Raw genomic sequence first — 12212 nt, forward strand, 5'->3', positions numbered from 1 at the left:
GGCTGTATTATGAGGACATGTCGTATTTTGGGGGAAACACAATAATTATGTTATAGTATAGTAGTTTGGAACATATAATCAAATTTTACATATGTACATTTTTCTTCGCAGTATATTCGATAGTTTTCAAACCTTTTATTTCTCTTTTCGGCTTCTCTTCTCTACCCACTTGTACAGGCTACTCCAAATGTTATAATGGTCCGACTCTTCTCTTTCTTTTAACTCCAGGGTCATCCTGTCCATTTCAGCACATTCGAGTATCTTCCTAATTACCATGTCCTCTGGGTGTGTGGGGAGGTAGTTTTTGTTTCCCAAATTTTTCCAGGATCCCCAAAAAGGCCAAGGAAGATGGCCCAGGGGATGGGGCTTCCCTGGCCCATTATCTTCCACCCCCACCCCATTTTTCTCACTTTTTAAAAGTCCAGGGTAGAACTTTAACACACACACCCCTTTTGGAGCAGAGAATTGGGGACGAGTCAGATCCTGAAAACTCCAACCCAGTGGCGTCTGCTCATGGCAGGGGGCTCTCTGCCCCACCCCCTCCCTCTCCCCTGGAAAGAAAAATGCCCCAACCGTGATTGATTTCATTTGCTACCTGCTGCTCCTATGGGAGGAAGTGACTTTGAGGCCTCTGGTGGGTTTTTCTCCCCTGGGGGTGGGGGGTGGGGGCTGTGTTTCAGCCACAGCAAAACCCCTGCAGGCAGAGAGTGATTGTCCAAGGCTAAATCCAGCCTGCTATTTAAAGCCAAAAGATGAATCGCTGGCAGAAGAGTTATAGCAACCGATGGAAGGAACTGGGTACGCTGGAGAAAGGGATTGGCCAGGCACCTGCTCCAGCGGATCATAGGCTTTATTAAGTCCTCCCAGGGAAATGCAAGCAGGGAGGAACATGGGGCGGGGGGTGGGGGGGAGGAAATCATCATTTCAAAATACTGTAGAGCCTTTTTTTTTTTTTTTTACATTTTGACCGATTTGATAAATCACCTGTTACAGACTTTTTATTTTCTTTGGTAAAGAAAGGTGGCGACTGTATCTTTGCTGTGAAGTTATCTGGGATAATTTTAAACCTTTTAACGTATTTTAAGCTGCCTCTTTCCTGAAGACACGTTGGAGCAGTTTTACGTATTCCTTGCGAGTTACCGTATTTTTCGGAGTATAAGATGCACCTTTTCCCCCCAAAAGAGGGTGAAAATCTAGGTGCGTCTTAGACACTGAATACAGCATTTTTGGCCTACCAAAACCCTCCCCCCCCCTTTGCAAAAATGGACGTGCAGAGGGATTGGGAGGCCTGTAAAATGTTCCTGGGAGCTGGGGAAAGCAAAAACAAGTGAAAATGGGCCATTTATTTGCCTCTTTTACCCCCCCCCCCACCAGCCCCAGGAGCACTCTGCAGGCCTCTCATACTCTCTGCACACCCCATTTTTCACAAAAAGTGAGGCATGCAGAGGGTTGGGAGGCCTGCAGAGTGCAAAAACTTTTTTTTAAATATACCTGTTCAAAATCTTGGTGCGTCTTATACTCCTGTGCATCTTATAGTCTGAAAAATACGGTAGTTCTTTAATGCAACTGTTCTTGGCATTTCAGGGGAGGGGAAGTGATTGTGGCCTCTCTGACCATGTTCTTGTTCCCTCCCCCCCCACCCTCCCCCCAGGCTGGAGAAAAGCATTACCACCCGACCTGTGCCTCCTGTGATAAGTGCAAGCAGATGTTCGCTGAAGGAGAAGAGATGTATCTCCAAGGTAAACCATAATTATTGGCATTTGTGGTGGACACGTGTCTCTCATCCAAATATCCCAACCTTGAGATATCCTGTTAAGAATTAAGAGTGATTTGTTTTTGAAATGGGAGGCTTAATGTCTATGGATGTTCTCGGTTATCCAGGCCACAGTTGTCTCAAAGGCAATTTTTTTCGAAAGGCAATTATGATTTTTCCTTGAGGAAGAAGAGATTTCACTCCTCATCCAAGAGGTTTCACCAGTTCTGACTGATGAAGCTTCAGAACCGATGACGCTTCTTGGTTAAGAAGCGAAACGTCTTCTTCCTCAAGGGGAAAAACCCCAGTCCAAGTTGCCTTTTGAGAAAAGCACCCTTGAGAAATCGGTGGCTGTTTTTCAACAATTCCAGTAGCAAAAAGAAGGTGTGTGTTTCTGGGGTGGCCCGAGCAGCTGTCCTCTTTTCTGCAACAGCTGGCTCTGAGAGCATCTGAAGTATGAGGAGCAGCCAGGTTGCAAGTTTTCTGTTTAATATGCAATGCCAGTCAGACTGTCCGCTCGGATAATTCGCCCGGAGTAAGGGAAATAGAGTAAAAATATAATTGGATAAACAACTATCATTCCCCCACCCAAATGTATGTATATTCTGTATTTCTCTAAGGGTGTAGGATAGGGGTTCCCCAAACCTGGCAACTTTAAGATTTGTGGACTTCAACTCCCAGAATTCTCCAGCCAACTGGAGAATTCTGGGAGTTGAAGTCCACAAGTCTTAAAGTTGACAAGTTTGAAGACCTCTGGTCTACGACAACTCATTGCCTCCAACCTGTCGTTGCCGGCTCACCACCGTACGTTAGCCGTGGCAAGATGGCCGTGATGAGATGCCCACAACGAGTTGACCCATTCCATGTCTATAAAGCTGCTTGCTTACTAACGCCCGAATAGCCTTTGTCTGTTCAGTGGCAGAGACATCCAAAGGGTCAAAACACTCTCCCACATTCTTAGAATCGTGCCAATAATTAACTCACCCATGGAGACACACATCACCCGTCCCTCTGACCGGGATTTAGCCTATTCGCCCCGACTCCAGATAAATGGAGCAAGCCTCATTTAATTCCTGGCTGCCCAGCTAGATGGCAGCATCTGCATGGGAGCTGGAAGGTTAAGGCCCAGCCAGGAGTGGGAGGGGAGCCCCCACCCCGCCAGAGAAAGGCTGTGGGGAGCTTTGCAAAGGTGGCATCCCGGGGTACCCTCTGTGAAGGAGCTGGGACCGAAGGGGACTCTCCTGTTTCATAAGAGAGAGCCGAGGTGGTGCAGTGGTTAAATGCAGCACTGCAGGCTACTTCAGCTGACTGCTAGTTCTGCAGTTCAGCGGTTCAAATCTCACCGGCTCAGGGTTGACTCAGCCTTCCATCCTTCCGAGGTGGGTGAAATGAGGACCCGGATTATGGGGGCAAATAGGCTGACTCTGTAAACCGCTTAGAGAGGGCTGAAAGCCCTATGAAGCGGTATATAAGTCTAACTGCTATTGCTACTGCTATAAGTGGCTGGGCACAACCTTCCAATAGGCTCATGGTTGGTCATCTGCATGCTGGACACCGAAGGGAAAAACCACGGCTGAAATCCTCCTTCCCTTTTCAGGGTCGTCCATTTGGCACCCAGCTTGTCGACAGGCAGCCAAAGTTGAAGAAAAGGCCAAGGTAAATTGTCCACGAAAGGCTCGGCTTTATTCTCTGTCCTGCTAGGCGCCTTTTCAGAGCGCTCAGCAGCCTCCAACCCCAGGGGGAGGAATTCACATTTCTCTGCTACCGGTTCTGTGGGTGGTGGGTGGTGGGTGGTGGGCATGGCAGGAGAAGGATACTGCAAAAGCCTCCTTCCCTCCCCACTCCAGGGGAAGGATTCTGCAACCCCTATGCTCAGAGGACACCGGAGGAGTTAGGGAGGAATAAAGGACAGGGGAGGAATAAGGGACACAGTGGCTAAGACACTGAGCTTGTGCATCAGAAAGGTCGGCAGTTCAGCGGTTCGAATCCCTAGCACTGCGTAATGGAGTGAGCTCCCGTGACTTGTCCCAGCTTCTGCGAACCTAGCAGTTTGAAAGCACGTAAAAAAATGCAAGTAGAAAAATAGGAACCACCTTTGGTGGGAAGGGAACAGCGTTCCGTGCGCCTTCGGCATTGAGTCATGCCGGCCACATGACCACGGAGACGTCCTCGGACAGCTCTGGCTCTTTGGCTTTGAAATGGAGATGTGCACCGCCCCCTAGAGTTGGGAACGACTAGCACAGACGTAGGAGGGGAACCTTTGCCTAAAGGAAAGGGGTCGGGTGGGGGTGTTTTCTTTCTTAGTACCAGAATAGATGGGCCGAGTGCTGGTCCAGTAAGAGAAAGGCTAAACGTAGATTTAGAGAAGGAAATGAAGGATGAGGACATTTTGTAAGGGTGATGAGCTTGGAGGGAAAGAGAAAGATTGGCTGCCTAGGAAACAATCCAACATGAGGAGGGGGGAGGCTGACATTAAAAGTCGGAGGAAGAAATTTAGGAAGGACCTGCCTTAATGCATCAGAGAGTTAGAAATGGGGATAGGAAGCCTGTTCTGTGACTCTGCCCTTACCATGAAGTAGAATTAGCTCACCTCGTTTTTTTCCTGCCTGGTCTCCCCCCCCCGGGGGGGGGGGCAGCTGTCTGATTTCTAAAACCGCATCCAACTGATAGGAGGAAGTTGTGCAACTGTGCAAGTGGGATAGTTATGAGAAAATCGCTCCTTGGGTGGGTTTGGAGACAGTCACTGAGAGGGGAGCCCTGGAAGCTCTCGTGCCTAGCGAAAAACTATGAGTACCCGGTTTATTTATAGGCAGAAGTTTTGAGGGGCTCCAGTTTCTCCCTTTGACTAAAATGGATGAGTTGGAAAGGGGGAGGACCCCTGCAGGGGAGGAGTTCCGGGGACTGTGTCTCTGGAGAGTCATGGTTGACCCCCACAGGTGCTTTTTCCAAAAGGCTCCTGGACTTCCTTGTGTTTCCTTTTTCTTTGAAAGGGTTTCTCTTCTCATCCAAGGAGCTTCTTCACTTCTGAACTGGAGGAGCTTCATGGATGAGAAGGGAAAGGCTTTCAAAGAAAACAAAAATAAAAGGCCCAGTTTGGAAAAGCAGCTTTGGGTCAATCCGAGGGGCTCTTAGAGCTGAGAATCAGTCAAATGTCAGCAAATAGAAAGTGACAGGTGGGGCTTTGCTAGGAGGCAGGAAATGATGCAGAGGGAAAAAATGTTTGCACCTGGAAAGGTTGAGGGAAGTCGATGAAAAGGGTCAGCAGAAGGGAGAAAATCCAAAGAGACCCCTGAATGTCCCTGGGGTGTTGCTACAAGACCTGGAAGGCCCCCATCAGGAGGTAGAACTTTTTCCATTTTCTTTTGGCTTTTGGCTTCCGTAGATCCAGCCCTCCTCCTCTGCTTCCTGTGTGATCCTGTGCTTGAGAAATAAAAACAAAATTGAAATGGGGAAGTGGAGGAGTGAAATTCTTATTTTCCTCATGTGGCTATAGCTAAAAATAGTTGATTATAAAACCAGTTGGTTACAAAAATTCCAGTTTTGAAGTAATTAAGCCTTTACCTGCTCATTTTAGGGTAAATTTTATCTGTACGCAAGAGGCTTTTAAAATGTTCTTCTAGAATAAATGTGGAAGAAAATTTATATCTCTCTTTGTTTCCAGTTGCAGGAAACCCGAACATCGTCTGAAAGCATAATTTCCGTACCCCCTTCAAGTACATCATGCTCCCCAAGCCGAATAATTTACGTGCGTGTCCATGGTAAAATGCTAAAATGAACAGATGGGAAAGGAGGAATCGTTCGGAATGCAACCATTTTGCTATCTGGTTATTTGTAAGAGATCATTGCTGGGAGCTTTTTGGAAGGAGCACTCGTGGGTTTCGTGGGTTGGAAGATTTGTATTTATTTCAGAGACAACTGTGACTCTGGCTGGAACGCAGTAAGCAAACAAGAAAACAGTGACAGTTAAAATCAGAGCAAGAAGAAGCAGTAGGGCATACAAAGGATGCCCATCATCCTCCCTCAAGCCTCCTCCTCCTCCTCCTCCTCCTCTTCCTGAAGGCCAACCGTCTTGGGGCCAGCTGTGCCTTGGCAGCAGACCCTTCCAGAGGCAGCCCAGGCGGACCTTGCCGGTCCCAGCGGACGGCCCCATTTCAGAGGAGGACTGCAAACGCGAGGGTTGGTGAGGGAGCCCTTGGAGGAAGGGAGAAGTGGCAGGGCAGCATCCTTAGCAACCTGACTCCATTCTTCAAGAGCTGGGAAGCCGGATAACCATTGGAAGCAGCTCAAGGCAAATGCCTCCCTCGTCCACTGGGCCCCAAGGAGGAGGAGGAAGGGGCGGCAGAATAACACTTGCAAGGAAGGCAGTCTTCTCATAGCCCAGAGGGGTCCCCAACCGTCCCAACTTTTAAGACTCCTGGACTTCAACTCCCAGAATTCTCCAGCCAGCTCTGCTGGAGTCCACAAGCCTTAAAGTTGCCACGATTGAAGGCTTTTGTTACAGCCCATCTCAAGGAAGCATCATTCTGGCCTTCCTTGAAGTTGAGTTCCTGATCCGGTCTGCTTCGGATGTGGCTGATGCCACCACCACAAAGCCTTCTGCCTTTGCTTTCTTCCGTCATATTTTCCACCGTTTTCCCTGGAGCGGATCTTAAATGGTGACCATTTCCAGTAACCTCCTCCAATTCCTTTTTGAAAAGGAAGCTCCACCAGCCATTTCCCCGTTCCTAGGGATAGAGGCTATTTTAGGAGAATGTTTCATTTCCCTTTCTCTGGTTAATTCCACAATTTCACTTTGTAAGTGCTCTAAAATCTCTGGGGGATCCACTGTATGGAGTCAGGAATTATTGTTATTGTTATTAGCAATTTGGTCAAGGAAGCTGCTACCTTCCGTTTTTTGGTTTTTTTTTTAATGAAACAAAGTTTTGTTTTATTTTTTGTTACATATTTTAACCTCTTTTTTTAAACCAAGTGTTGTCTGGGTGTTTCCCCCTTTAAATCTACTATTAGTTCATTTCACATCGTATTTTCATTTTATATTTCAGTCATCTTATTTTCATTCCATATTTTCCCGCTTAATGTCTTCTTAATATATAAGCAACATCCTTATTTGCCTCTCCAAATTTATCAAATTTTACATGTCATTTCCATCTGTTGTTCTGTTTTGCTATTAATAGCATATATCCTCAGATTTAATTTTATATATTCTGTTTCTTCTTTCGTTTAGGCCAAACTGGGGGAGGAAATCCTTGACTACCGAGACTTGGCTGCTCTCCCTAAGAACAAGGCCATCTACAACATTGACCGTCCGGACATGATCTCCTACTCCCCCTACATCAGCCACTCCACCAACGACCGGCGCAGCTATGCCGAGGTACCGCCTGTCTCTGCAGCCCCGCAGAAATAGCCATTGTGGTTACTGGGGTTTCATGGGGGGCAGGGGAGCCCCCGTGTTCCGGGCAAAGTCCTCCGTCCAGGACCCGACAGTCAGGCCTACCTGCCACACTGGATTCGTACTTTTTCCTTCCTCCGCGGGGAAGGAGGTTCCCTGGCGGACACAGACGCCTGGGGAAAGTCCCAAGGACGCCACGTTGGGTATCTCAGAGCGGCTGCTGACGGCATAAAAGCGGCCCACCTTCCCTCTCCTCCTCACAGGGAGACCAAGAGGAGCAGCCCCTCAAGCCCTGCCGGATTTCGAGCCCCAGTTCCACCAGCTCGCTGGGCTACGGGCGCACCACGCCTCTTTGCACTTCGCCTCCGAATTTCAGCCGGGCAGGTAAGGGGCCGGATAGGCTCACGCCCGCCTTCCTTTGTCCTCCAGAAGAGCCTCCCCCCCCCGCTCTCTCTCTTGTGGCTGGGGGGAGAGGGGGGGCAGAGAGCTTTCAGCGTGGTCCGGTAGACAGCCCTGAGAGGGAGCTCTTTTTGCCCACAGCCAAGATCCCTGGCCTCGAGGCCTCCGCACGGAAGGAGAAAAGCCCCTTAGCCACAGGGAGCCCTTCCTCTGCCCTGGCCCCTGCTTTTCCGGAGGGAGCGGAGGGGGACTCCCTTGGCGGCTCTCTTCTTCTGAGTCATGAATGCCGTTCCAACAGGTGCCAGGTGTCGGCTGTGGATAAACACACCTGAGCTGAGTGGGCCCCATCACGCTTTGGATACGACAGGGACCTATTTTATAACCGGTCTTTTAGGGGAAAGGCAGAAGATGGATATTTCTACCAAATACGTATTTTTGTTCCTGGTCTGTGTGCGAACGGGTGTTTGTGTGCCTAGAAACTCTCGAAGGGAAACCCACTTTCTAAATTTTTCAGCATTTGTGAGCAAGCCGAGAGGGTCAGGCAGGAGTAATTGGTCCCTGGAGCCAGTGACCTTGAAATGCTTTTCTAGAGAGGAGGAAGCACCGAATGGCTTTTAGTTGGCTTCTAGGTGGTTTCCCCATGACAGCCACCATTTCTCCAAGGCGGCGGGGATGCGGGACGCGGTCCTCTCCTTCACCAGCCCACTCATTCTTTTTTCTGCCAGTCGCCCACATTTGCCTTCTCTGAGTTGGGTCCCTCTCGGGCCCAGCTGTCTGGACTGGTCAGGTGGATGAGATTTCTAAAGCCACCAACACACAACCTACAAATTTCCTTGTGGGTCGACGTCTTCCCTTGGAGGTGGGCCGCAGGAGTGCGCTCTGGTTACCTCCGGAGCGGTTTCATTTCTCCTTTTTAGCAAATCCGCCCACAGAGTGGTGAGAAAGTGGGCTTTTTAAAGAAGAGAAACAGACACAATTTCACTGCAGGGGGAGCCGAAGGAAGGAACCGGCCTTTTGAGTTGTGCTTGTTTTGTTGGTTTGCACGTTTGCATGTTTTTGTGTTTAACCTGCTGAGCTTGGCCAGAGACCCTCATTTGCTCTCGTCTCGTGGTGCTGTGATGGGAGCTCCCCGTGTGCCCAGTTCACGGAGGAAAGGCCCCAAAGGAGAGCTGGCATCAGGCCAAAGCCACGCTCTGTGCCCCCCCCCACACACACACAGCTCCGCCTGGACTCCACGGCCGGGATGGCGAACCTGTGGCGCGTGTGCCAGAGGTGGGACACAGAGCCCTCTCTATGGGCAGGCCCACCATCACCAGTTGCCCTTCATGCGCGCCAGCCAGCTCGTCTTCACAGCCTGAAAATGGCCCCCAAAATGACCATCTCCCAGGCTGGGTTTTTTTTTTGGGGGGGGGGGTGTTGGGCTGTTTTCTGGCTGTTTTTTGGGGCTGTTTTCTAGGCCCCCAAAACGGCCTGAAAAACATCCAAAAAACCCAAGCATGCATGCACTGGCCAGCTGGGCTTCGGGTCTCCGGCACTCTGGTGGGCACATCTGCACAGAGGTTCCGGTTTGGGCACCGGGTGCCGAAAAGGCTGTCCCTCACTGCTCCCGAGGGCCACTGGCCATTTGGCCCTGGCTCTTCCTTTGGGGAGGGGAGATCTTGCAGTAGCTGAACTGCCCCCGAGAGCCTGCAGATTGGCGATGCCACCCATGGCTCCCGTTGATGTGTCTCCTTGCTTGCTCCTTGTATGACCTGCACGGCCTCGGCTGAGCGTCTCCCCTTCTCCTTCCTCCCCGCTTGGTAAGAGGAGGCCCATTCCCGGCTCTCAGTTTGGGCTTTTGCGACATTGTCTGTTGGTCATTCTTGGCCGGTTGTGTCAACCCCGTCGCTCCCGGGTGGTGGAGCTGATGATTCCAAAAATAAGCCACGACTTCCCTGCGTTGAGGGACTTGATAGCTGGCAGAGCTTCTGAGTGGCCCCAGTGCTGCCTTGGAGACGAGGCCTTTGCCCTCCAACTCCCAAAGGAGGACTTTGGATTAGTTGCTGCTTCCTTGTGGTCAGTCAAGAGCCTTTAATGGGCGTCTCCCTTTCCAACTGGAGTCGGAATGTCCTGAAGGGCATTAAGAAGAGCCTGCTGCCCTCTGCACATAGGACGCCCTGGCACACACCCTGGATTTTTCCTTTCGTCCACTTGACTTCATACATCATGTGAAACATTAATGCATCGGGGGGGGGGGGGTTGTTTCCCTTTCATACGGTTTGGGGGGTTAGGGGGATGTATCAACACAGGGATTTGTGACGGGGGCGAAATCCAGCAGGTTCTGGAGAGCCGGTAGCGGAAACTTTGAGTAGTTGGGAGAACCGGCCAATGGCGCCTCCGGCTGGCCCCAGAGGGGGGAGGGAAGGGGGATTTTGCAGTATCCTTCCCCTGCCACGCCCACCAAGCCCCGCCCACAGAACCCGTGGTGAAAGAAATTGAATTTCACCCCTGGAGTCTGATGGTGATAAGACTTGGTTTGTGTCTAATTGGGCGTTTCTGTGGCAGGTTTCCTGGTGGGAGCAGCAGCTGCTCCTGGTCAAAGCAGCCCCTCTTTCCAGGCTTCCGGGGCCTCTGGGCCTTGATTTGGTTTAAGCAGCCGCGTCCTTTTCCTTGCAGGCTCATGGAAGCATGGGGGGAAATACGGCTGTTTCATTGATTAGCACGGGGGGCGGCTGTGTGCGGGTGAGACCCAAGGGATGATTTCCAAAGGCCTTTCAGGGTGCAAAGCCTCGCGGGGGCTGGGTCTGAACGATGCCTCTGACTGCGGCTTGTTCAAGCAACCGCCTCTTACTGTGCCTTCAACCATCGCTCAGTAATGTAGATGAATTACGGAGCAGTGGTCCGGATGACGGGAAGTCCTGCGCTGGGCGGGAGGAGGTTCCAGCCCAGGAAACCATTTCTTCAGGGGGCTCTGCTGAGAATCGGGGGGGCTCTGGTCAGACTGGGAAATGAAGGGGACCCAACGCAGCGCACCCCCTTTTCCCTGGGCCAGGCATCCTACTGATGGAGAGGGAGGGGCTTTTGTCTTTAGAGCGGAGGGGCTCCCTCTGAGCAAAAAGGCTCCTTGGGCTGAGGAGCCCCCTGGGACGCTCCCTGGGGCCAGAGTGGCCAGAGTGCCTCCCTCTGACTGGGGTGCTGGGAACAGAGCAACGTGGCAAACCTTTTCTGCATTTGCACTGGGGCTTTTTTCATGCATTGAAAGCTGTTGTTGTTGTTGTTGTTGTTGTTGTGGGAACTTTCTGGCAAGGGAGTGAGTTTTCACTGAACTTTCTGTTGCCCCCCAGCTGGTACCCAGACTCCTGGTACCAGTAGCTGCATCTCCCTGCCCAACTGCCCAAGCCTTCCCTCTGCACTCAGGCATCATTACGTCCCCTTCTTCAAAGGTAAGGCTCGGGAATGCCTCCCCCCCACCCCTCCCGCCCCCCCCCCCCCGTGACGTGGTCCCTGTAGAGAGAGCCCCCGGTGTGTGCTTCGTGCTCTGTCCGTCCGTCCGTCTGCATGTGCCTGCGTGGCGTGTTTTTCCTTCCAGCGTCTGTCAGCCCTTTCTCAGGTGGACGTCCATCCCAGGCCCTCCGCCAGAACAGGCAAAGCTTTTAAAACTTCATAAATGATACGACTCTGTTTCAAACGGGGCTTCTCAGGGTTTGGGCCTAGCCAAGAAGAAACCTCTTGGGTGCTTGGGCGGCTGGGCGTCTCCTGCGGTTGCTGAGGTCCTGCCTCGCTTCGCTTAGAGAGCCAGGGTGTCCGTGATCCCAGCACAAGGGAAGGGACTCGGGGGGGGGGGGCTGTTTGAGACCCCGGGGGACCCCAGGGGCCTGGGGAGGAGCTGGGCTAAGGCTGCCTGAGGGCTGGGGGGGGCAACCATCCTCCTGACGTGCTCTACCTTGAAAAGACCCAAGCCACGTGAGGATCTGGGATGCCAGAACCAGAGCAGGTCCCACAGCTATTCCGGTGATCAGCCAGAATCGGCATCGGATCAGCCAGGGACCTTCTCCTGCGCAGAGATCGCCTCCCCGGGAGGATCACTGCCCCATGGCCCTTTTTCTTGGGGTGCCCTTCTCCCACTGGGCACCCCTCTTTCCTGCCTCCAGGGCACCTTCTTACCACTCATGCACACTTGGAGCTGGAAACAGGAGGGCAGACATAGGCGCCTTCCCACTAGGCACCTTTCCATCCCGGTCAGCAGCCTTTCCATGGTGTAGGGACGGAGTGAGCAAAATAGGTTCTGAGTCAGAGGAAGAAAACGTTACTGAAAGCCCTTCCAACCGTCTCATCCGCGCACACACACACACAGACACACACAGACACGTCCTGACCTGCATTCAGGAGGACAGACGCAAACAGAAAGTCCACCGCAGGTCGCTCTCTGCTTATCCAAAATAGCCAAGTTATTTCACACCCAGAGAAAGAGACGGAGCTGCCCATTGTGCTTCCGTTGCCTGGCCTACAGAGTCTTTCAGCTCCTTCCAGTTGTGTTCTGTGACTGGCAGGAGAGGCCCTCGCAGGCCCCGGGGCCCCCACAGCCCTCCCCAATTGAAAAGAGCCAGGAGATGAACTGGTGGCCTGTCGGACGGGTGGCGTTGAGCTGTGCAGCCGAGCGGTGGGCCAGGATGCCCGAAAGGCCAGCAGTGC

The 12212-nt window shown here is 51.8% G+C and overlaps 1 protein-coding gene across 6 annotated transcripts in view; it reads left to right on the forward strand.

The window, feature by feature from the left end:
* The window catches only part of ABLIM2 (actin binding LIM protein family member 2), a 39336-nt gene that overhangs the window by 14427 nt on the left and 12697 nt on the right, over nt 1-12212 (forward strand). For 5 of the 6 annotated variants that reach the window (XM_032224634.1, XM_032224631.1, XM_032224635.1 and 2 more), the window contains exons 7-11: nt 1652-1739; nt 3351-3409; nt 5415-5498; nt 6978-7124; nt 7406-7526. In XM_032224634.1, the coding sequence (XP_032080525.1) occupies nt 1652-1739; nt 3351-3409; nt 5415-5498; nt 6978-7124; nt 7406-7526 (499 nt within the window). Of the gene's footprint in view, nt 1-1651; nt 1740-3350; nt 3410-5414; nt 5499-6977; nt 7125-7405; nt 7527-10864; nt 10964-12212 lie in introns of all 6 variants that reach the window. The other variant, XM_032224636.1, reaches the window with a different exon arrangement.

Source organism: Thamnophis elegans, chromosome 9 (assembly GCF_009769535.1).
Source record: "Thamnophis elegans isolate rThaEle1 chromosome 9, rThaEle1.pri, whole genome shotgun sequence".
NCBI lineage: Eukaryota > Metazoa > Chordata > Lepidosauria > Squamata > Colubridae > Thamnophis > Thamnophis elegans.